General features: G+C 54.1%; 6 protein-coding genes across 6 annotated transcripts; 2 read left to right on the top strand and 4 right to left on the bottom strand.

The window, feature by feature from the left end:
- Positions 1 to 450: 450 nt before the first annotated feature.
- A1O1_06188 (uncharacterized protein) lies at positions 451 to 5,217 on the bottom strand (the record flags this gene model as incomplete). The annotated part of the gene is made up of 1 exon (XM_007727067.1): positions 451 to 5,217. The coding sequence occupies one exon, from the start codon at positions 5,215 to 5,217 to the stop codon at positions 451 to 453; it is 4,767 nt and encodes a 1,588-aa protein (XP_007725257.1).
- A 1,039-nt stretch (positions 5,218 to 6,256) lies between these two features.
- Positions 6,257 to 10,415, bottom strand: A1O1_06187 (uncharacterized protein; the record flags this gene model as incomplete). The annotated part of the gene is made up of 2 exons (XM_007727066.1): positions 6,257 to 8,079; positions 8,129 to 10,415. The coding sequence occupies 2 exons, from the start codon at positions 10,413 to 10,415 to the stop codon at positions 6,257 to 6,259; spliced, it is 4,110 nt and encodes a 1,369-aa protein (XP_007725256.1).
- Positions 10,416 to 12,024: 1,609 nt separating this feature from the next.
- On the bottom strand, positions 12,025 to 12,969 carry A1O1_06186 (uncharacterized protein; the record flags this gene model as incomplete). The annotated part of the gene is made up of 3 exons (XM_007727065.1): positions 12,025 to 12,645; positions 12,674 to 12,803; positions 12,863 to 12,969. The coding sequence occupies 3 exons, from the start codon at positions 12,967 to 12,969 to the stop codon at positions 12,025 to 12,027; spliced, it is 858 nt and encodes a 285-aa protein (XP_007725255.1).
- A 944-nt stretch (positions 12,970 to 13,913) lies between these two features.
- Positions 13,914 to 15,465, top strand: A1O1_06185 (uncharacterized protein; the record flags this gene model as incomplete). Its single annotated transcript, XM_007727064.1, has 3 exons — positions 13,914 to 14,116; positions 14,161 to 14,713; positions 14,767 to 15,465. The coding sequence occupies 3 exons, from the start codon at positions 13,914 to 13,916 to the stop codon at positions 15,463 to 15,465; spliced, it is 1,455 nt and encodes a 484-aa protein (XP_007725254.1).
- A 909-nt stretch (positions 15,466 to 16,374) lies between these two features.
- A1O1_06184 (uncharacterized protein) lies at positions 16,375 to 17,700 on the bottom strand (the record flags this gene model as incomplete). The annotated part of the gene is made up of 1 exon (XM_007727063.1): positions 16,375 to 17,700. The coding sequence occupies one exon, from the start codon at positions 17,698 to 17,700 to the stop codon at positions 16,375 to 16,377; it is 1,326 nt and encodes a 441-aa protein (XP_007725253.1).
- A 1,846-nt stretch (positions 17,701 to 19,546) lies between these two features.
- Positions 19,547 to 22,401, top strand: A1O1_06183 (trehalose 6-phosphate synthase; the record flags this gene model as incomplete). Its single annotated transcript, XM_007727062.1, has 2 exons — positions 19,547 to 22,190; positions 22,235 to 22,401. The coding sequence occupies 2 exons, from the start codon at positions 19,547 to 19,549 to the stop codon at positions 22,399 to 22,401; spliced, it is 2,811 nt and encodes a 936-aa protein (XP_007725252.1).
- Positions 22,402 to 23,262: the final 861 nt, after the last annotated feature.

The raw sequence follows: 23,262 nt of genomic DNA, 5'->3' as shown, positions 1-23,262 counted from the left end.
CTTTACTTTCTATGGAAACGCCCAATTCTTGTTGGTTGCTATAGTGGTTGATACAGGTCGGTTGTCTTCCCGACGTCCTGACCCCCTGCCTGGTATATAGTAGCAGTAGTGATACAAAGACGATCAACCCATCCGAGTTCAGTTCAGCTCAGCCAGTCCAGTCCAGTCCATACCATTCAGTCCAGCCCAGTCCATTCCAGTCCAGTCCCATCCCAGCACGCTTAGAGATCCAAGTCTCTTCTCAGCCCAATCAATCAATCCTCCAAAGATCCTATGAGGCAGACAAGGCCAGACACATCTCTGACTCAAAGCGAAGAAGCAAACACCATTCTGAATACCCATCCGGCTTTCCCTCCTATACCATCTCTCCCCTTTCATCCCGTGTTCCTCGCTTTTCTCTGTTTCTTTCCCTTAATGCCAGCGAGTCACTTTGAACCCGCCAAAACGAATCTAGCGCTTCTTCGCTCCATTTCCATTCCCATTCCCACGCCCGGCTCCAGCATCCGGTTCGGTGGCATGAGCCTCGCCCGCCGGGAACGGCTGCAACCCAGCATCCGCACCAACGTCAACGCCAGCATCAGCAGGCTCGACACTCTTCCTGACCCTCTCGCGTTCCAGTTCCCTTCTCAACTCTTCATTGACCGCATCTCTCTCCTCCAACCTCTTCCGTGCCCCACTGCGGTCCAGGAGCCGGGCTTCGCGCTCCGCCTTGAGCCGTCTCTCCAGTTCCCGGAGGCGATGGACCCATTTCGACTCCTGCCCTTGTCCGCCCACGCTGACGGCCGTCGTGATACTGGCAATGTCCGATCCCGACGCGTTACTGGGAGGCGCAGGAGGCGCTTCGCGCGGTGGCGGCAACGAGAAATTCCCGTTGGCAGGAGCATTGAACGGTCCCGCCGGGATCATGAGGCCTCGCTCTCGCTCTCGCTCCCGTTCGGCGTACATGTAGGCCGAATTGCGACTGGAGATCGAACTCGACCGCAGCGAAGTCACGTCGCCGGCGTTGCCGTGGTTGAAGCTGGCGAAATGCTCCACCGTCCCTGCCGAATGGTGCCGTTGCAGCTCCCCGGGTCGACTGCGCCTCATGCTCGACGACCGAGTCGGCACTCCGAGGGCACTGTTCATGGCTCCGTCAAGGGCTTGTCCCGGCCCCGGCGCCTCGTTGGTGGACATCAAGCTGGAATAGCCGGATGCTCGACTCTCATTCCGGTCCCGTCGCTGGTGTTGGGAATGATGGGCTTGCTGCTGTTGAAGCAGTTGGAGTTCGGCTTTAAGCAGGCGGTTCTCCCCTTTCAACTTACTGATTTCAGGAGTCCGGCTCGATTTCGGCGTCCGACTTCCAAGGTCGCTGGGCATGCGCGTCTCCATCTCGGACACCTTCAGTTTCATCTGCTCCCAACTCTCCTCGATGCGTTCGAGTTTCCGCGTCCGCACTTCGAGCGTCTGTTCGAGCGCTTGGTACTCCTTGTACAATTCCCGTTCCACCCGTTTGATCTTCTCTTTGAAACTCGACAGCGTGCCTTCCACCTGTTTGGCGGCAAGTAGAAGATTGCGGCTGAACCCGGGCCAGAACAGCATGTTTCCAACAACTTCCTGCGACGGTAGATTGCCATTGATCAGACTATTGTTGTGAGTCCAGTCAGGACCGCACATGGCCGACAGTCGCTTCCAAAGAGTGAGCAGGATCTGGTTGCGCTCGCCGAGTTGTTCCTTGAGTTGGCTTTCCATCTGGCCCATTCGTTTCCGGTCAGTCTGCCGCAGCCCTTCTAGCTCCGCAATCCGGGCGGAAGCAGAGCTAAGTGCGCGCGTCGTCGAGTTGTGGCCCTTGTTGGTCCGCTCAAAGTCCAGCTTGTCTTGTCGTCGACCCAGCTTCTCACGTTCAAGGGCGTCGGCCAATTTCTTGCATTCATGACTCGTCGACTCCAACAGAGCATCCCGGTCAGCCAGCAGACTTTCGCTTTCGTCCAATCGCCTGCGCAGCGATTCAAGATCTATCGTTGCTTGATCAAGCTCCCGGCGCATCTTCGTGATGCCACTGATGAGGCTCGATCGCGAGCCCTGAGAATCGCCAAGGATGTTCCGCAGGCTCTCCTCCAATTCAGACAGCCGGTCTCTGTAGGCATTTGCTTCGATATCGCGAGACGACAAGGCCTTGCGCACCTTTCGCAGTTCATCCTTGGCACCCGCAGCCTCGCGGTTGAGATCATTAATGACTCGCTGAACTTCTTGCTTTTCTTGGTTGGCCACCGCATCTCTTTGAGCCCTTTCGTCGTTGAGCCGACGCTCCAGATCTCGACTCCTGTCTCTTTCTGTTTCCAGATTGAGGTGGACCTTCTTGAGCAACGATTCCAAATCGCCAATCTTGATCTTGTCCGCATCTTGCTCTTCGCGTAGGAACGCAATCTCATTATGACTGCTCTCCTGCTGCACCGTCAATCTTTGCACTTTGCTCTCCGCTTCTTGGAGAGATTTTTCGAGATTCTCGATTTCGCGATTCGAGTCATCGAGCTCGGTCTTGACGGACTGATATCGGGCCAAGTTCTGCTGCGCATCTTCTTCGAGACGGACCAGCCCTTCGGCGGCCGAACGCATTTCAGCCTGCAATGCTTTGACATTGTCGATTTGCCCCTGGAGTTCCTGCTCGAGCCTGGCACATTCCTCCACCTTAGCATCGAGCTCGTCTCCCAAGCCGTCAATCTCTTCTTGCGCCTCATTCTTCAGCTGTTGGAATGCCTGGTCTTGCTCCTCGGCCTCCCGCAGAGCGTTGTCGCGCTCCTGAGTGAGAACATGAAGCTCCTCATTGAATTGATCGGCATCCGCCTGGGCTTGGGCATCCACCGCGTCGAGTTCGGCCAGAGCTTGGTCGAATTGGTTTTGAAGCGTTTGGTTTTCAAGTTTTAGTTGGGAGACCTCATCGCGGAGCTCGTTGATCCTGTTCTCCAAAGATTCTCGTTCCTGGTCGCTCACCCGAGACAGCCGCGTGCCGTTGCTAGCGCGAGAATGAGATCTTGCGCGGGAAGCTGATCGGTCCAGAATGCTGTCACCAGCCACGGATCGAAGGCCGCCCATCCGACCCAACTTCAAATCTTCGATTTCCTGGTACAGGCGTTCTTTCTCCTTGTTGCGTGATGTCAGGGTGGATGCTTGCGCACCGATCATCTTCTGCAGCTCCGAGACTTCATGCCGAAGTCTTTCGATTTCCGCGATTTGCGCATTCGCAGCTTCGACACTGCTGGACCTTGAGACAACGGAACCTGCCATGCGAGACTTTCGTGAGTTTGATTTGGCTGAAGCTTGGAATGCGTTCCGGAGCTTCACAATCTCATCGCGAAGCCTCTTGTTGTCCTCTTCGGATTGCTCGCGGGCGATCGTCTCCGCCTCCAGCATATCCTTCCACATATCACGCTCTTCTCTTGAGCCAACATCTGAGGTGGCTGTCCGGGTGTCTCCCAAAGATTTGACCATCTCAGCCAATCTGCGCTTCTCAGATTCTTTGGTAAAGTTCTCCGACCGAAGTTTCTCAATCTCGACTTCGTTCATCTCGACCCTCTCACGAAGGTAGATGACTTCTTCTTCCGCGGTTGGGCTTCGCTCCTCATCAGTTCCATACCCAGGATCGCCGTTCGGAGATTCGCGAGCACCGCTTTCTTCAAGCTTTTTCTGCAGCTCCCGAACCTGCTTGCGTAGATTATGATTATCCTTCTCCAGCTTTATCCGGTCCGATTTTAATTGTACATTTTCCGTAATCATTTCTTTGATCCCGTCCTCAGAGCGCGTCTGGAGAGCTTGGTCCAAGAAATGTATCTTCATCTTCAGGTCGAAGTTTTCCTTGCCCAGCTTTTCCACCGTGCTTCGGTGCTCTTTCAGGGTCAATCCTCGCTTGGGGCCGGGCGTCATACCAAGCATTGGATTGTTCTTGTCGGGTGACATACTCCGTTCTTGTCGGTATTGCCGCGCGAACGTCCCAGGTACTTCTATGTCCCGGACGTTATTGGCAATGACGGTATCGGTGGGCATGTTGAAATTGAATATCGATGCTCGCGGAGTCGCCAGTCCACTAGCTTTACTAGACCGTGGTGGGCTCTCTTCTTCCAGCGTACTCAAATCTGGCACACTGGCTTGTCGCTGTATTCGAGACTCATCGTCACTCATCCCCGATATGCCCGACATCATGCTTCCCAGGCTGGCCTGTCGTGAAATTGTCGCTCTTGCCTGGCGTTGCGCACTCGATTCGGGTAAAGCGCCACCCGACTGCAGCGCGAAGTCTGCGCCGAGTGTAGCATCACTCGCGTCCGTGTTTGAACTGGCCATCGAATCATAGGAGAGCCGGGCCTGCGAGGATCGTTTGTGAAGGTACTGTGGCCGCCTTGACACCGAACTGGTACCATTGTCTGTCTTCTCCTGCTGTCCATCCATGGCATTGGGAACGTTCAGATATCGTTTCTCCTGCTCGTACTGTGCGCCAATCCGTTTTGGTGTCTCTTCAGCATCTTCTCCTGCATGGCCGTGGCCTCTGTCCGATCCGAAGTCGTCTTCTCTTTCGTCTGCCGTCTCGTAACCACCCATTGTCGCCAGAGACTGAACTCGTGAGAGTGTTCGAGCCGCGGCGGCCGCAGTTGGAGAGGAAGACATGTTTTCGAGAGCTGACGTATTTGATATCTGCGGCGTGGTCCCTTCTGGTTCCTCGAGATCGTGGAAACGTTGCTGTTCGGGCGCCGGCGTCTTATATCCGCCTGGCGGCGTACGAGGAGATTGCATCTCGGTGGATTTTGAATGCATGTGGTTTTCAGTGTCATCGTGTGAATAGGATATTACAATCGGTTGAGGCCTTTTGCGCGTGGCAACATTATTGTTTGGAATTCCGAACAGATGCGTGTCGTCCGCGCCAGCCTCCCCCGAGTCTTGAATGGCAAGCTGAGACGGTTCAGGGAGGAAACTAGATTCGACATCGAGTAACTTGTTGTTCATTTCGCTTTCGTCCAGGGTCGCATTTGCCCGTCCATCTATATTTGTGTTCTCGTCCAGTTGCTGCAACAGACTGCTCGGGTCTTTGGGTCCTGGAAGCAAGGAGTTGGTCAGGGAAGAGTCGAACTGTGAATCGCCGTGCATGCTTCCTGTGGGCGACAGATCCTCGTCGTTTTCTTGGTCAAATCCCCCCGGTACCCTCGACGACCTGCGCTCCACCTGTGGCCGGCCACTGAGGATTGAAGACGACATCGTTGGGTTTTAAGGATGGCTAGAGATAGTTTGGTGGCTAGCCGACAGTAGGCATGCGGCGTTGCAGGCCGATTGTAGTCGAGCCGTTGGGTGGTGGTCTCGCGGACATTGGGGGGAGGTCGGGGAATGGTGACCAGATAGACGCGGCTGGATGACGAAGGGAGAGTTGGGGAGCGCGTTGTTTTCGCGGTTGCACAGAGAGCGATTGAGAAGCGCAGGTTGGCTTTCAGGATACTGAGTAGTATGTAGTAGTTGCTATGAGCAGGAGAACGGAGATGGAGCAGTGAATGGCTCAGTGCATCAAGCAGCCTCCTCCATCCCTGAAACTCGCTCTCTATCTCTATCTCCATCCCTCTCTCTCTCAGTCCCCCTGTAGTCTACTCTAACTAATAAGCGCCATTCCCAATTCGTGCGCATCATCAACACTACAGCCATGACCAACACACTTGGTTTATGTCTGACCAATATATTTCTCAGCCGTTGCTCATTATTTAGACAGTAGAGCACATCCTCCTGGAGTGCTCCCAGTGGGTAGCGGAGAGAAGAGAGCACCTTGGACTACTAGTAGGGCACCCCCTACAAAGAACCCTAGGAATAAGAGAGGCGAGTACAGCAGGATCCCACAAAACTTTTTGTCAGACAAGAGCCAACCCCCCTGATCACCGACCACTGCATTATATCTTGAGAGTCCTCCTGCGTAGCACCTTGGTAGTTCTCATGTCCCTTATCGCTGTAGGAAGAGACGGTCAAACAGTAAGCGAAGAACCAGCGTCGATGGTGCAACAAGCTGTCTCAAACAACATAGGGATTTCATGTCAACAATCTTCGCCAGCTCCATGCCCGCAGAACAGTGGCATCAGCTACGCATCCAAAACCCGGCTTGCTCTGTTGTTTCTGTTCCTGTTCCTGTTGCTCGTAAGTCGTGATTCGTTAGCTACAAATGCAAAGTGCATCAAATGAGTGTCTCTTCAGAGTCATCGCCCCTTTAACTTCCACCCCTTCTCCCACACAAAGATCAGATTCGCATGACCAGTGCTGTTCACGCCGTCACAGGCTGAGCATTCAACACCCGTGTATCCATTTCGGCCCTTCGAGCCTCGTCTTCTTCCCTTCTCATCTTGTATATGCGTTCCTTCGTCGCCTGGGCGCTCTGGAGTGCGTCAATGTATGTGCGAAACTTGACGATCTCCCGAAGAAGGTAACTGCTCTTCTTCTCCCAATTGTGCATTGCTTTGGTCGAGTTGGGATGTTTCGCCGAGAATGCCAGTAGCATTGGTCCCCGGAGCTCATTGTGCTTTTGCAACTCGTCCTCCACATTGTTGACGTACGTTTGTAACGCCATCAATTGGTCCACCTCCATCAATTGGGAGGCAAACATGGACTGTTGGGGAGGAGCCCAGTCATTGATATGTGCTCGATCTCCCGCCAGCTTGGCCCGACCACCACCAACGTGCTCGAAAGAACTCCGCATGGACATCTGGGTGCTTGGACGCGGACTGAGGGAGCTGTTGATTGCGCCTTGAGACTCAACCGCAATCAGTGCTCGGTTGATGACCGCCTCGCTCCAGCCATATTCCATGTTGCTAACGCCGCCCATCATCGGCTCTTTCGAAAGCCGGGCGCTCCAAAAGTTGGCGCTGGATACGAACTCCTTGACAATGTCCGGGGTTCCCACGGAAAAGAGGTGCACAGCCCCAGTGGGAAGACTCAAAGCCCAGACATACGGTCGTGCTTTCGAGTAGCCGGGAGGAGGCAATGAGCTTGCAATCGTGTGTCGCAACATGCACTTCCACACTTCTTCGGCGTTGTCCTGCCAGTTACCGCCACCAACAACATCTCCGGCTCGAGGAGCCCGTGTTTTGTGTCTCGTCGACTTCGCAGGCGAAGAGAATGAAAACAATCGGATCCATCCTCTTTCAACCACCGCAAAGCAGTCACTCCAATTTCGGTCTTTGGATCTTTTGTCCACACCTTCGAGGTGACATTTATGTTTGACAATCCCTTCCTTTGCCCAAGGCGCACCACACAGCTCAAGCGATTCATCCTCAAGCAGCGAACCGGCCTTGGATCCGTCGTCAATGGAAAAGTCCAATTGGTCCTCGCGAATGATGGCTTGACTGAGAGCATTGGCGAAGCCGATCGAAGATTGATAGTCTGCGTGAGTCGCCTCTGTGCCAAAGGAGTCGACCGATACCGATGTCAGGGTCTTTCCCAACGAAGCTCTACTCCATGTGCTGGACATGGAAGGGCTCCATGTTGACTGCTCGTCTATGCTGGTTCTACTAGAGCCAAAGCCTTGTGCGGACGGCAGGCGGGGCCTCGACCTCGCTTTCGTCATCCATCGGGCGCCTAGTGACCGGCTTTCTCCGACAAGTCGGCCGCGGTGGGACTCGGAGTGAGCTTTGCTGAGCACGCTGGGACTCCGGCGTAGCATGTTCGAGCCAACGGTCAAGAAGTTGTTGGACTGGCTGAATGGCCCGAGTGTGTCGCTCTGAAAGCCAGACAAGGGTAACGGTTCCTGACCGATGGATTGGTAGAAGGATCTGAGTACCGAGTCCATCTGCATTTCCCAAGTCCTGCCCGATCCACCTTCTGCTGACGACTCAATGGTGTAGAGGCCCGACTCTGAACCTTGCCGTTCAGCATCATTTGCGCCTGAATCATCTCCCGACAATCGGCTCGGACCAGGAGGGATGGCATGGCCGCGCAGAGTCCTATCGGCCTCTCCCCCCTGAGCCACCACTTTGATGGTCGGAAGCGTATTTCGGACAAACTGAGCCTTGGTCATCTTCTGGCCAATATCGGCCATATGCAGATCCGTGTTTAGGAGTAGAATAGAATAGCATATTGTATGCACGACATCTTCCACCAGTCAGCAAGATTACCGGGATAGAACATTAGATTAACGTACCACTCGATCTGAACATGTGTGAGGTGTTGCACTCGCACCATCTCTGTGCGAACGCGTCCACCACTCGGTCCATCTGCTGAGTTTCTCCTTTGAGGGCGATGCGCTCGCAGAGGCCTCGGAAGGCATCTAAGAGATTCTGATCGGACCAGTCGAAGAGCTCCATGTACGCTTTTCGCACATGCTCGCGCTCAGGTCCAGTTTCTCCTAGCCATGCTGCCGCACTTGTGGAATCAATTTCGTCATCTGCATTGTCGAAGATCTTCTGGGCCCTTAGCTTGTAAGGGTCTGTGACCACCTGTAGCTGATCTGGCCGTGGAGCATGGGAAGATGCCGACGCAACCTCGCCGCGGGCTGGCGGCTCAGTCACCAGAGGAGTTGTGGGTGCAGACCGATACTCGCTGACGTCGGATGTAGAAGCATATGGTGAGCCCTTGGAGTCGTTGTGCCCTGCCTCCAACTGTTTCAGTCGGCTCGCATTGTGGTTGGATTTACGCAGAGTGTCCGTAGGCGTGGCGGCAGATGGTGGATTTGAGGCAAGGTGAGGGATGGGCGAAACTTTGTCAGACTTCCAAGACGGTCTTCTTGTCGTTGACTTGTACGGATCGGTAGACGGGCTTGCTAAGGTGCTGAACGCAATAGTGCGATTGCGCGGGTCATTGACACTTTGACCAAACAAGTCGGTTTGGTCACTATCAAAGTGTTGGTTTTCGTCGAGAGCAGAGGGTCTCGAAGGCTCATCGGTGCTGCTACTATCTGCCAAGAAAGAATCTTGGTGAGAGATAAGGAGGGTTGATTTTGGATTGCCGTTGGATTTCAAGGTTCTGTTGCTTCCGTGCGACTCATTGCGAGCGTGCGCTGCAAGTTGCGGCCGGTTGGACGCTTCTTTCATCAAGCCAAAAGCAGGAGGAGGGAGGGTTGGAGTATAGAAGCCTTGCATCGAGTTGGTCCTGACATGACCTGTGGAGGATACTGGGGTCCCGACCAGGTATGGATCCATGAAGGCTCTGAGACTACTGACCGGACTCGTCTCGCCAACGGGAGCAGACTCCGACTTGAGCTCAGAAGTGAGAGTCAGCGGGAGAGGAGGAGGAATGTTGGTCGACATAGATCTCTTCCTGCGACGAAAGAAAGTGGAAGTCTTCTTAGTCACCACAGGTTGATTTTCCTTGTTGGCAGATGCATCATGGGAGGAACGAGGAACTGGTCTTTGACCCTTAGCCGGCGGCGTGAACGGCTGCGGCGTCTCGTCCTGAATTGGGGTCGATCGACCCTGTTGTTGTTTGAGGGCATTCAGTGTGTGAGCATCAGCATTGGCAGTGGGCACATTTCTGGCCGAGCCGAAAACACGCCGGAAGAAACCAGGCCGTGGGACAGAGGGTGTGCTCTGAAACGTGACCTTCTGCTCGTGCCCGCCATTGGCAAAAGCAGGAACACTTCGCATCGAAGGTAACTGCGGCACAGAATCACTGTTCGGCCTCGTGGTATTGTTTCCCAAGGCTCCTGGCCGTCCTTTCTTCGCATGGGCGCTTTTGGAGGATTTTGTGCTATTTTTCCGTACGAGAGGTGAAGCAGAAGTATTCGGCGGCGTCGAGCTCTGTGCCTCTGGCCCTTGAGAGATGATAGGCATCGGTGCGCCTCCAGCAGCCATAGCGATTTTGGCGGAACGGACATTTCGTTGTCCGGAGCCCAAATCAAAACTTCGAGAACGCCTGTCCCCTGCTCCTCCCAACCGACCTGATAGACTGGTCAGGTGGCCCAGATCAATACTCGACGATGCACTGCTGCCCGGGCTTTTGCCGCCTCTGGATGTATTATGCTTTCGTCTCTGATGGCTGGGCTGAGCCGCACGCTGGGAACCGTATGCCTTTGAGCGAACCGAGTCCTCGTCCTCGCCAAAAATACTCGGCAGTCGTTGTAGATTCTTTTGATGCCTCAGGTTGTTTCGCCCTGGGATGCGAGGTACAGTATCTGGAAACCGTAGTGCAGCTCTCATGTCATGCAAGTCTGCCTCCGAGGAAACCGAAGAGGAGAATGTGTGCCCCCTTCCCCGCAGCCTCGTGCCAGTATCATAGCTGTTATTGCGAGGAGTGGATGGTGTCTCGTCAAAGACGTTGCTCGAGAACTGATCTAGCGACAAGACCAGGTTGTCCACCATAGAGGCGCGGAGGATGTGGCTGGAGGAGAAAGACAGGTCATGGGGGTCCTCGACATCATCTTGTTCACTATCGTTGTCATGCAGATGCTCAATGGAAGGCGAGTCTGCCAGAAATGTGCCCGAAGCCGCCATCGAGGGAGGATCTAGCGGACGTTGACGGTCGACGTTGAGCGTTCAAGAGATGTTCCGCTGGCTTCGGAGAGGAATAACGGTGTGCTGGATTCAGATTCCGACCACAATATTGAAAAGTAATATCGGTCTCCGATCGATCGGAAGAGTTGTGCGTTGGAGGATGAGACACCTAACACGAGTTTGCCGTCGCACGACCAGCAGTCGGTCGGAGCGGTGGCCGTTGCATGTCCAACTGCAATGCAGAGGATTGAACGGGAGAAGGGTGCCAGAAGCAGTCTGGAATATGTGCTGAAGGAAATGGAGGGATGGAGGCACGGAGGTCCTGCTTGACCGTTTTTCGAGTGTCCAGGATATATCAAGAAGAATTCTGTACTGCTGTACTGAGTATGTTAGGTATGGGATCTCCAAGGGTCACGAACAGCGCAGCGCAGGACATGGACATGGAGACATGTACCTGACTGTAGTTGTGGCACCCTGAGATGCTGGAGTCCAGTGCCAATTGGGTGGAGCGATTCAATGGGTACCTTAGGTACCTATGTAGAGACGACGGCCAACGCAAGGATTAGGGGTTGAACCTGCAGCTAGTGGCAGCAAGGGATGAATCAATCAATCAACCACTGGAACTGCACCAAGTTGAGATACATTTTCCCTCTGGCTCGACATCTCTTTTTTCTTGTGCTACTCGTTGCCTTACTGTCCACCCGCGATCCTCTTCTCAGGTGTCCTCCTCCTACAGAGTCAATATACTAGAATATCTCACTGGGCGACGACACAAACACAATCCTGCGAGAACAGTCGATGTCGTCCTCGTATTCCCTTATCTTGTTGTGCACCGACCTCCTCCGCCCACATGATCCGCAGCGAGCATGACCGGAGGCTAGGCCTAAGCCTGTCAAGCTTGCCGCAACCCACAGAGGCGTGTGAGGCTTGCTCTGGACTGGGTGCTGTGGGTAGACTGCGACTGCCTTGGGTAGATGTCGCCTCTTCCGCTCAAGGATCATTGAGACCATCCCGTATTGCATATTCATTATTCTAAATGCGTTTATAGCCAAAAAGTTTACCCCTGACGCCCATCTAGCCTCCAGCCCCGAGTTGACGGCAGATAACTCAAGAAGTGCAATACGGCTTCTCCCCTTACCGTTTAAGGACGGCATTCGATCCTAATGGTGGACGCCCAAACCAAGTGCTGGTGGAGGGACCTGCATTAGCACTCCCCGCTACCGCACGCCACCTTACATTTAATGGTCAGACCGGGCTGGTCCGCCCCTGGTGCTGGGCGGAATCGTGCACAGAGTTGGTACAGGCGATCAGTGAAGTGTATATACATAGGAACTCGGTAGATGCCTCCATAACGAACAAGGCGCTGTGCAGTCCCCAGACTGACTGTCGCAATAGATGACCGTCTCTCTGCCAGACAGCCGTGTGCCAACGTTCAACGACGACATAGATCACTCAATTGGCTCATTGTTTCAATACAGCATGGCTGATCACATATGATGGGCGACACTTGACACCGAGGTGGACGGGGAACAGTAGCAAAATGACTTCAGAAAATGCATATAAATTGCACTCGCTCGATTAAGATGCTTTTGATATCAACTTTCCTTGATCAACCCTTGACACCCAAAAACATCCACCTTGTTCCCCAGGTCGTCAGGTTCACGCCTAGGATCGTACAGACAAGCCAGATGACCACCCAGGCCACCATGGGCGAGAGAAGCAGCTGCGTATGGCTGAGGAAATGCAGGGCATTGTAGCCCAGGAAGATAATCACGCTCCAGTATAACCCGGCTGCCAGATAGAGGAGATTGGCGAAGAAAGTAGAGGCGCGGTTTTCGTGATTGAGGACCGGCATGAGGATGTACTGTAGAATATAAAGCAGCACGTACGGCGGGAAGAACGCTCGTATTGACACGTCGAAACAGTATCCGAATTCCAGGGCGTCGGCCCCTCTTGGCCCTCCAGCTGGTCCAAACAGCCCCTGCTGACGCCTCCGACCAGGAAGTCCTGCAATGCCGGGGCCCAGAAGCCGTCCGACAACATAGTAGGCGATGGTCGAAACAATCAACGATCCCAGGAGGAAATGGATGAGGACGAACATGAGGGCCAATTTGACGACGGAAGCGAAGGATGGCGTGTAGGCAAGCGACCAGGCGAAGGACGTTAGGAGAAGGAAGAAGGACAACAAGTAGGTAAAGGAAGGATCAGGACGGTGCCATGTATTCCTTGTCTCTGCAGCTGCTGTTAGCGAAGGGTACGGTGTTGGCAGGATCGGAAGACGTGCGTTTGTGGTAGTAAATTGATTTGAATACTTTCTTGGGCGCGATGAGCAGATGTGTCATCTCCCACACGGCCATCTCGAAATCCATCTGAGGGAACTTGAAGAGCCTGCACGGTCACAGCATTAGTATGCCAACGGGCCCAGCAGATGTCAATGGGTGGTATACCTTCTGAAGAATCGAGGCATGCGCAAGTCGGAGCGCCGCCTGTCGGACGTGGCGCCAAAGTGACCGCCGCCATATTGACGAGGTGTTGCGATTCGGGGACTGCTCATAGAGAAAGAAACCGAGTACAACAGTCCAGTGCCAGACTCGTCGACGACCAGAACGCGCGACAGGAAACGCGGACGAAGCAGGAAGGCAGCAGAGGACGGAGACAGGCAGGTCAGGTAGGTAGGTATGTTTGTACCTATGGATTGTTGATGCGTAGTAATAAGAGCCCTAGCATTTACTCGGCCCAAAGACTCTCTTTACTCCGAAGGCTTGCAGCCTGACTCTGGCTTGGCATCGTCACTCTCTCCCTGCTCCTCAGTACATGTAGTCGTCCTGATATCAAGAAACCCAGATGTGCTGAGCCGGCGAGCCACCATACAAACTAAATGGCACCGCCAGATATTGGTAGGGCGGCCCTTCGAACATTCAGAGGCGGTACCTACAGGTAGATAGGTAGGTATACCCACGCTGAAGGAGACCGCCTATTGTATCAACTTCCAGACTGCTTACCTCTTGCCTCCTAGGCAAGAGGTTAAACTACCTGGGGTGTAAGTAGGCACAACTTAACGCGTTTTGCGCGTTAGGAGGTGCTCAAACCCGACCTTCATATGCTACCCATCAGGGTGTTCCTCGAGATCAAGCATTAGGTAAGGGGAGCCAGCAGGGGCTGGCTCTCGGCCAAGATCTCTTCACTCCCTTCAAGTTGTTTGCTTGCTGTTATACTTTGGGCTGAACACGGAAATCCACATCACCATCATCATATTCAAGCCGGTAACCACACAGTTGCCTAATTCAAGCTTTCGGCTGTACAGCTTTTCAGCAAGCTTGTACTTTTGACTATGACTGCAAATCCCTCTCCAGAAAGGTATAAGAATCTGCTATAATCTCCCTCTCTTCACCCCCCAAACACCAACTCAAGCTTCGAGCTATTTCATCCCATCACATCCTTCTCAATCCACACCAACCGCGATCCTTCATACTCAACTTACTGCACGCCTAATCAGAGATGTCTGGGGACAGAACCTCCTGGGATTGTTTACCTGCCGAGATTCGAAGCGAGATCATTGGTCTCCTGCCAGTTCTCGGCGGGAGGTGCAGCCTGCTCGCGACCGTTGCCCGAGAATGGCAATCAATTATCGAGCCGCTCAACTTTGCCGAGATCAGACTGACGGTACCGCGCCTTGCCGACCTTAACTCTCAAGCTATTCTGTTCCGAAAGAGAAGCCTGCTACGCTATATCTGGTTTTGCGTAGAACTGAAGCAGACGATTGCAACCAATGTGCTAACACTGACCGGGACCGTTGGGGCTTGGACGAAATCGACAACCAATTCATCGCGGATGCGTTTAAAAGCTTGTTCACGACACTCAGCACATGGGAGCCCCGCGGTGACTTGGTCCTCGATATCAGTGTCTACTCGCCCAGTGACAACCAGCACTGGTTCAAGTACCTCAGCTTCTACTCAGACACAAACCTAGGCGAGGGCTCGTTTCGCCGTGGACACGAACAAGGAACGACCCTGATAAATGACCCGGCTCATGGCTGGGTTGCCGGGCAGCAGGTCCTTGCTCCTAAAGAGCTCGCCATAGAACAGACATTCGATGAGATCATGGGCGAGGGGCCTTTCGACGACGAGGAACCCGAGATGCAGTGGTGGCGGGGTCTCCCCGTTGTACCCGTCGTCGGGGTCGTGCTCCTTCGCCAGCAGACCCGCCGACGATGGAAGCCGGTTGCCCTTGCCAACATGTTCACGCGGTTCCCTAACATGAAGGAGCTTTGTTACGAACCCTGGAGGGAGTGGTATGGAGTTGAGATGCAAACCGATAAACGCAAGTGCTTGCTTGACTCCTGGCAATTTAGTGGACGCAGCCGCTGACCAACCAGCATACAGGCACTCAGACGCTGATCGAATCTTTTTCCCGGACCAAATTGTGCAAGCTGACGATATTCGAGAACTTCAACGAGTCATACCCGGAGGGTATTTCCGACTGTCCCGCTATCAGGGTGCCGAACCCGGCCGTGAGCTGGAAACTTGCCCGCGCCAGCCTGCACCTCACGACGCTATCCGCCTCTTTCATGGCCGACGCCGGACACTTCTTCGCGGCGTGTCAAGATTCATGGACGTGGGAGAAGCTCACTTCTCTGGCGTTGACCTCGAGGGTCCTCACCGACAATGCGGACACCTGGGCCATCGACAACATGCTTCGAGATGCCGCTACCACAGCGCTCAAGATGCCGAGACTTGAGACGATGGAGTTATGGAACGGCAGACGGGGTGTGGCAATGCTCTTTCGCTACCAGAGGGCTCGAGGTGCGCAGTTGGCCATCATCACGGTACGGGGGACGTCGGAGCTTGCTCTAGGGATTGCGGCCATGCAAGCCTGGGACGTGGTCGCCCACCGGCATTGTCATGGCAGGGTCGTCGTGCAAACCTCTTTGATCGATCCAGATGTGATCCGATGCCACGGCGATGCGATCCGCCAGCTGGGACTTTCGACTGAGGTCGCTAGGCCTGTCTCGCTGCGGCAAATCCTCAGCGAGCATAGGTTTCGGGCGTGAGATCATTCCCATCACTACCACCATCATCATTGTCACCACGCAGAAGAACTGGTGTAATGATCGAGTCTTGGTTTCGGCCGAGTCCATTTGTCTCGGCCTACTTATCCAGGACACCACAGAAAGGTGCTCGATCGTCGTCCTGGGGGGCAAGGGCATGTGCAAGTGCTGTGCAGGTGAAAAACAGTCTAGCCCCGAAATTCTCCGAACCCTCGGAGAAGGGCCTCGAGGGCCGCTTCGGCCAGGAGTCAACGACGCCAGCCGGCGAGGCCCAAATGGCCCGCCAAGGCGGACGTGGCGGCGGTGATGGTGGCGTCGCGGGCTTGGTTGAGCTTGGTCTTGGCGTCGTTGGTGGCAATGCGGCGGGATGGTCCTCTGTCAAGTTCAGGCCTATCAAATCATGTCAGCAGCTGCGAAAAGGAGGCATAGAAAGATCTAGGAAAACGAGATAGGCAAGTCTTACATTTTGTTGTGGATGTTGGTATAGGGAGAAGAAGAAGAAGAGCATCGAAGCGGCGGTGGAAGAATTCATAGTCTTCATCAGCTCATGCACCTACTGCAAGAACGGTAGGAGCATCCCAGGCATGGCTCTCTACTAGGCAGTGGCATCTCTAGATCTACTATTATTAGTCCAGGAAACAAGACCTGGGGTACTAGTCCTGGGCTTATGAGGCTGCTCGATAGACCGTCATTCCTTCCTTAGCATCACTTGTGGGTGGGAAGTTGACAGGACGTCCTCGTCAACACCAACACACGGATTGCCTACCGAACTCAATGCGATGGGCCGCCGAGAACTGGCAGGAGACCAAGTAGATTAGGTGGAAGATCTTGTTACAATCAGACGCAGCGCCTGGCCTTGCCGATATCAGAAACACAACCCGTCAAATCTGTCATTGACCTACTCTACACGTCTCATCTGGTGGCCTTGGAAGGGCCCAGGAGCCGTTGCCCGAGAGCCTGCAAGTCACTGCGCTCCTGTTCGTAGATGCGGTAATCAGCACCAAGGCAGGGTTCCAGCAGCGCCTGTGGCCGTGAAGCGACTCGGGAAGGCTCTGAATCCTGGCTCAATCGATCCCATTGTGCCATGGTTTCATTTAGCTTGGCTCTCAGGTCGATCAGTGTTGCCTGCACATCTTTGATCATGTATGCCGACCGTCCAACATCGTTGAACGGGTTTGCGGGATCTTGAAGCGTCATCAAATAGCCAGATTTACCTCGAGAAAGGCTCATCTTGCGCTGGCCCTCAAGTTCCTGCGGGAACAACTCCAACAAAGAAGCATCTGGTGTGACACTGTCAGACGGCCTCTGCTTGCCGCCGCCATGCTTTGGGAAGAACCGTAGGGGCCGGGTGGAGATGCCTTGGGACGAGAAATCGAGCTCGCAATACAAGTCGAGGAAGGACAAGAGCTGTCTTCCGGCGTCCAGCGGGTGGACTTTACCCTCGGAGAATTTTAGCGCTGCCACAATCATGTTGAGCAGAGGGTAGGACGTCAGACCACCGTGGCTACCAACGGTGAGCCCGCGCATCAGGAGAGACTGCTTCAGAACTTTGAACAAGCTCCGTAAAGTGGGATACTCTTTCAGGAATGCTTTGACATATTCGGTGCTGTCGTATGTTCGAGGCGTGCACTGAATTTGGATAGGTAGACCTGATGACCGATGCCGACACAGCAAAATAGGCACTCTGGCACTCTTGAGGTTGTAGACGACCTCAAGAGGCCGAAAGTCCAATTTGATCTTTTCATGCGTTCCACGGAATGCCCTCTCGAGCAGGTTCAATATCTCCATGGGGGCTTTGGCGCTGTCCATTGAAGCGGGAGTTCGCGGTCTGGAGACATTGACATCCAGATCTGACAAGGCGTCCGCGGTGCCGGTCGCTCGGGAGCCGACAATGTCGATGTCGAGATTCTCGTCGGCATATTTGATGGCTTGAATCAAGTCTTGGAGGGCGAGCTCCGTCACCAGTTGCTCCTCCTCGGACGGAGCGACATATTGTTCGAAAGCTCGGATCTCGTCAGATAGCCGATCGACCGCGGGGGCCCAAGTCTGCGCTTCAGCAAGATGGGCCAGCCATGGGAGACGGGACCGCGTGGCAAGGCTCTGATCCTCGTCGTCGGGGAGCCACAGGTTTGTCAGCCCGCGGCTTGTGCCTTTCTCTTCCTTGAACTCATCCGAGCGCCTGATGCGGCTGCTGGATGCAAGGCTGGGAAGTGCTACCTTCCTCACCGCATCCTTCATTCTTCTCCCGTCTACATGCTGTGATACATCCTGGGAGTCTCGCTCTCGTTGTGTTTCCGAACTTGTCGAGTTGCCTGCTCGGACAAAGCGGCGTCGTGGCCTCTTCCGATGGCCGCTCCATCGACCATCGTGACCGACCTCTTGAACATTTAGTGAAGCACGGTTGGTTTCTCGCACGGCTTGCAGTGTATTCCGAAGACTCTTAATGTCAATGTCAGGGTCTGCTGTGGCCAACGGGACCGATCGATGGCCAGGAAGGGCGTCTGCGGTTGAAACCCCCTGCGCGGCGGCGCTCCTTTGCCACAAATGGTAGAAAGCAGCAGTTGGCCTCCGCGGAGCCCGCGCTGCAATCCCAGCTAATGCATCATGGCGAGGGACAAGAGCGCATGTTCGAGTGGAGAGACGGACCGATGGCATGCAGCATAGAGACGGGCGCAACCGGCGACGATGGACGGACCTGGGTGAAGGGACAGAGTATAGGACTCGGTGGATGGATTTGGGCTCGGTGAGAATCCGAGTTGGGTATTCGTGCGTTAGTGAGCGTGAATGGCGTTGGTCAGCAGAGGAGGAGCCGGCTCGCCAGATATCGGTAAGCAACTGGTGTTTGACTGTATGAGATTATATGGTCATGCAGAGGTGTGTCACGGCGAGTGCACGAGAGAAAAGACTGTCTGATTCAACTGAAGTTCAAGTTGTGAGAATCGCCTTGGCGGATGAACCCAGGCTTCAGGGCTCAAACCACCTACATACAGGGTACAGGTACAACTCACTGCACGTTTGCCTCGATACTTGTACCTGCTTGTACTCTGCACCTCACCCAATGTCCCAACTCACTTCATCATCCCACGGGCGTTATCGGCCTGTATTACTCAGGCTTCTCATCATGACTGTGTTTTCCTACACTACCGGAGACAGGATCCGTCTCAAACAACGAACCAAACACACAAAACTTGACCTCAGGTGATATATCAAAGCGGATCTGCTTGTTGTGTGTCTGTTGGGCAGCCAGTGCTGCACCAGCGCACCCCGGGAAGCTACTCCGAGCCATTATTGTATCAGGGGGTCTCGTTAGCCTAACCCTGAGATCGCCTGGGCGCCTATAGGCGTTAAACACCTAAGATAGGTACCTAGTAGTAGTCTCTCTTATACCTAATCTAGTCCCTCTCGGGTCTGTGTAGGTCTATCTCCCTACGGGCGTCCTCCTCGTTTCTATCGCTCCTCCTCCCCTCCTATCTCTAATACCTCCCTCTTCTCCTCGTCTTCTCCCTGGAGCACGCCGTGGTATTGTTCTATACAGGGGGTGTCCTAGGTACTAGTAGTCCAAGGTGCTCTCTTCTCTCCGCTACCCACTGGGAGCACTCCAGGAGGAAGATGGAAGTGCCCTACTGTCTAACATAATAATAATATCGATATTTCTCTTAATTGCCCACCCGCCGAAAAGCGCATGATTCCACCAGGAAGATTCCATCTTCCATCATCCACCAATTTGTTCCTCAGCTTGTGACGTCGTTTCAACACCAGGCTTGTTGCTTGTGCTTGCTTCTACCTCCCGTCTTCTTGTGTCAATCTGTCGATTTTGTCGGATACAGTAAACGTTTAAACGTTACGCTTGTTGTTGAATTTTGTTACCTGACTGGTTATCCGACCTTCTTTTCGACAAAGGTGAAGCTTCATTTTCTCCTGCCTCTTCTCCCCGGGTCCGTGGTCCGTCCTCCTTCCTTCTCATCCGCGCTCTGTCGTCGGTGTTCGTTATCTTTATTCCCTCCCCTCTCTACCAACACGGAACAATAGGGCGATCGTCAATCCTTTCCTACATTCCCCTCGCTCGCTCGCCTACAGCGCAATCATGACCGACCCTTCAGACGATCCAGTCAAGCATCTGCGTCAAGAGTATATGAACAACCCTCCGAGTTCAACAGCAATCGAAACTGCCGCCCCTCAAAACCCTGCCTTGCAGCGAGCGACCACTTCATACTTTTCCGTCCCTCGACGTCAACCCCCAGCTGAGGAGCCTGCTCCCGCTCCTGCTGCGCCGGAGTCTCCGGTGGAAATTGCTAAGGGTGCTAGTTCAGGCAAAGACCTGCTTCGCCGGCTCAGCCTTGTCGACCAGAAAGACGCCGAGACCCTGGATGTCGATCCTCGTACCGCCTACCCGGGACTGAGGTTGAGCGGGAATGTGATCAGTGCAACCTTTTGTATTCCTTATCAGCTCACCCATGGACCGAATGGCGAGTGGGCGCTTTCAAATCGACGCGGCACCTCGGCCTTGTTCGACTCATTTCGTTACCTTTCGTCCGATAAGACGCCCTGGAATCACACCTTGGTTGGATGGACGGGCGAAATCCAGACTCAAACCGACGCGCATACGGTCACTGACTTACAGAAGGATGCCACTTCGACGACTGCTCAAACTCAAGCACAAACACAAGCGAATCCACCTCTCAACAAATCCGCCGCACCCTACCCTGTGGATGGTAACCTTCAGAGTCAGCAAAATCCCCACGGTGATCATCTTCGGGTGCCACGTGCGGAGAGATCCCGACTCGAGAAGATTCTACTCCACCACCCGAACGGCAAGACTGTCCCTGTATGGCTACCGGACGGCTCGACGGATGACCAGGGTGAATTCGTTTTTAGGGATCAGAGTCGATGGCGGAAATATCCCGAGCACGAGTTGTACACGCTCTTCCATTACCGACAGCATGGTCCAGACGATGGCCGAGAGGAGAAGACCTCGTGGGCGGACTATGTGCAAATGAATCAAGCATTCGCCGACCGTATTCTGCACATCTATCAACCCGGCGATATTGTTTGGATCCACGATTACCATCTGATGCTGCTGCCTAGTATGCTCCGCCAGCGTATCCCGAACATCTACATTGGTTTCTTCTTGCACATTCCCTTCCCGAGCAGCGAGTACATGCGGTGTCTTTCTAGGAGGAAGGACGTGTTGACCGGGGCTCTTGGCGCCACCATGATCGGATTTCAGGCCTACAGCTTCTCCCGGCACTTCAATTCATGCTGCAAACGCATCTTGGGCTTTGAATCCAGCTCGGCTGGAGTCGATGCATACGGCGCCCACGTGGCGGTGGATGTCTTTCCCATCGGCATTGACGTGGCCTCGGTGCAGAAGCTGGCGTTTCGGGACCCGGTGATAGCGCAGAACATGAAGGCATTGAAACAGCTGTATGCGGGCAAGAAAATCATCGTCGGGCGCGACCGACTCGACACCGTCCGAGGGGTGGCGCAAAAGCTGATGGCCTTCGAGATGTTTTTGGAGCGGTATCCCGAATGGCGCGAGAAGGTGGTGCTGATCCAGGTGACCAGTCCGACCAGCGTCATGGAAGAGAAGGTGGACGGTCCTCATAAGATTGAACATCACATCTCGGAACTCGTGTCCCGGATCAACGGCAAATATGGATCTTTGAGCCACGCCCCCGTCCAGCATTACCCACAATATTTGAGCTCCCAAGAGTACTTTGCACTTCTGCGGGTAGCCGACGTCGGGCTCATTACCAGTGTCCGAGACGGAATGAACACCACCAGTCTGGAGTATGTCATTTGTCAGAAGGACAACCATGGCCCCTTGATCCTCTCGGAATTCTCTGGAACGGCGGCCAGCTTAAGCAATGCCCTCCACATCAACCCGTGGGACTTGGGAGGAGTGGCCAAAGCACTGAAATATGCGCTCGAGATGCCCGAAGGAAAGAAGAAGAGCGACCACGAGAAACTGTACCACTACGTGACCACCCATACCGTAGCGACGTGGAGCAACAATTTCCTGAGGCGACTGCTCACCAACCTGACATCTTTTACCCAGAACGAACTCACCCCGGCCCTGGATCGCAATCTCATGATCCAACAGTACCAAAAGGCTAAGAAGCGCCTGTTCATGTTCGACTATGACGGGACCTTGACTCCTATTGTCAAAGACCCGAATGCCGCCATTCCGTCCGACCGCGTGCTGCGAACGCTCAAGGCCCTGGCTGCCGATCCTCGCAACAATGTCTGGATCATCAGCGGGCGCGACGCTTCCTTTTTGGAGGAGTGGATGGGACACATCACCGAATTGGGGTTGAGTGCTGAGCACGGTTGTTTCATGCGTCGCCCGGGTTCCGAGCAGTGGGAGAACCTCGCCGAATCGATGGACATGGGTTGGCAGAAGGAGGTGATGGACATCTTCAGCCACTACACGGAACGCACACAAGGATCATGGATTGAGAGGAAACGCGTGGCTCTGACCTGGCATTACCGGCAGGCCGATCCCGACTTTGGAGAGTTCCAAGCGCGTGAATGTAAGAAGGCTTTGGAGGACAACGTCATGAAAACATGGGACGTCGAAGTCATGTCGGGAAAAGCGAATCTAGAAGTCCGCCCGCAATTCGTCAACAAGGGGTTCATCGCCACGCGGCTGATCAGCGAGTATGGATACGGCGCTGGCGATCCGCCCGACTTTGTGCTTTGTCTGGGAGATGATCAGACGGACGAAGGTAAGCTCCTCATTTGCAGATTGCGATGGACTTTGCTAACTCAGGCACAGATATGTTCCGGGCTCTTTTGAAGACCGACTTACCCAAGGAGAATGTCTTCGCTTGCACGGTTGGAGCGAGTAGCAAGCGGACCCTTGCCACGTGGCATTTGCTGGAACCCAGCGATGTTATTGCGAGTATCGCCTCGTTGATCAAGCAGGAGAATCTATGATTCTGGCAACAGATGCCTGGATGAGTCATATTGTGCCATGGGCCACTTTGGATGACAATGATGTACGCTGCTGCTGAGATCAGCGTGGCGATATGCTTCTTGGTATTGCGTACACGTCGCAATGGGCAGTATGAGGTGGATGCGACAGACGACGACCAACGCCGAGCTTCCACACTCACAACACTCAGTGTCCGTCCGAGTACGACTACGATTACAAGCGAGGATTTGGTGCAAGTTTGGAGGCCGGAGCGCGAATGCCTGGATACGGACAGCGATCCAGGGGGTGGACAGGCCGTGCAGGGCTTGTACGGAGGAGATTATTGCTCATACATGTGGCGATGCGCCTCGAGGTCTGGGTCCTCGGAAACTACATTAACGGACGATAGAAGCAAACAGATCAGCCACTGCATCCTGCTGCTCCAGAAGGGGATGGGATGAAACTTGAAAAAGTCGGCACCATGGGCATATAGACAAATTCTCTTATTGCGTCTCCTTTGAACAGAGTCATCTAATATCTGACGCTGAGAGAGATTCCAAGGGTGGCTCATTCAGGAGCATCAGCCTTGCAGCAATACACTCTAGAGCAGGTGAAGAGGGTAGAAATCAGCAGGATGATGATTGGTTGTAGCCATGGCAGTCAGTCAGTCCCTTTTTCCCTATGACAACTCACCGTCGCATATGCGTTTGACTCTTGAAGCGCCCTCACATCTGCTGTTCTGTGTCCCAGAAAGTCAACCAACTACTAGTATCGATCGATCAGTCTGTGCCTACTAGTATCTTGAAGAGCTTGTGCTCTGTAACTACTTAACTGATACAGTGTGAGTGCGTCTGTTCAGTCACACTACTACTAATAGTACGTCA

Source organism: Capronia coronata (genome assembly GCF_000585585.1).
Source record: "Capronia coronata CBS 617.96 chromosome Unknown acBCG-supercont1.5, whole genome shotgun sequence".
Lineage (NCBI taxonomy): Eukaryota > Fungi > Ascomycota > Eurotiomycetes > Chaetothyriales > Herpotrichiellaceae > Capronia > Capronia coronata.
Note: the sequence above shows the minus strand (reverse complement) of the source record. Positions and strands in the feature narration are given on the sequence as shown.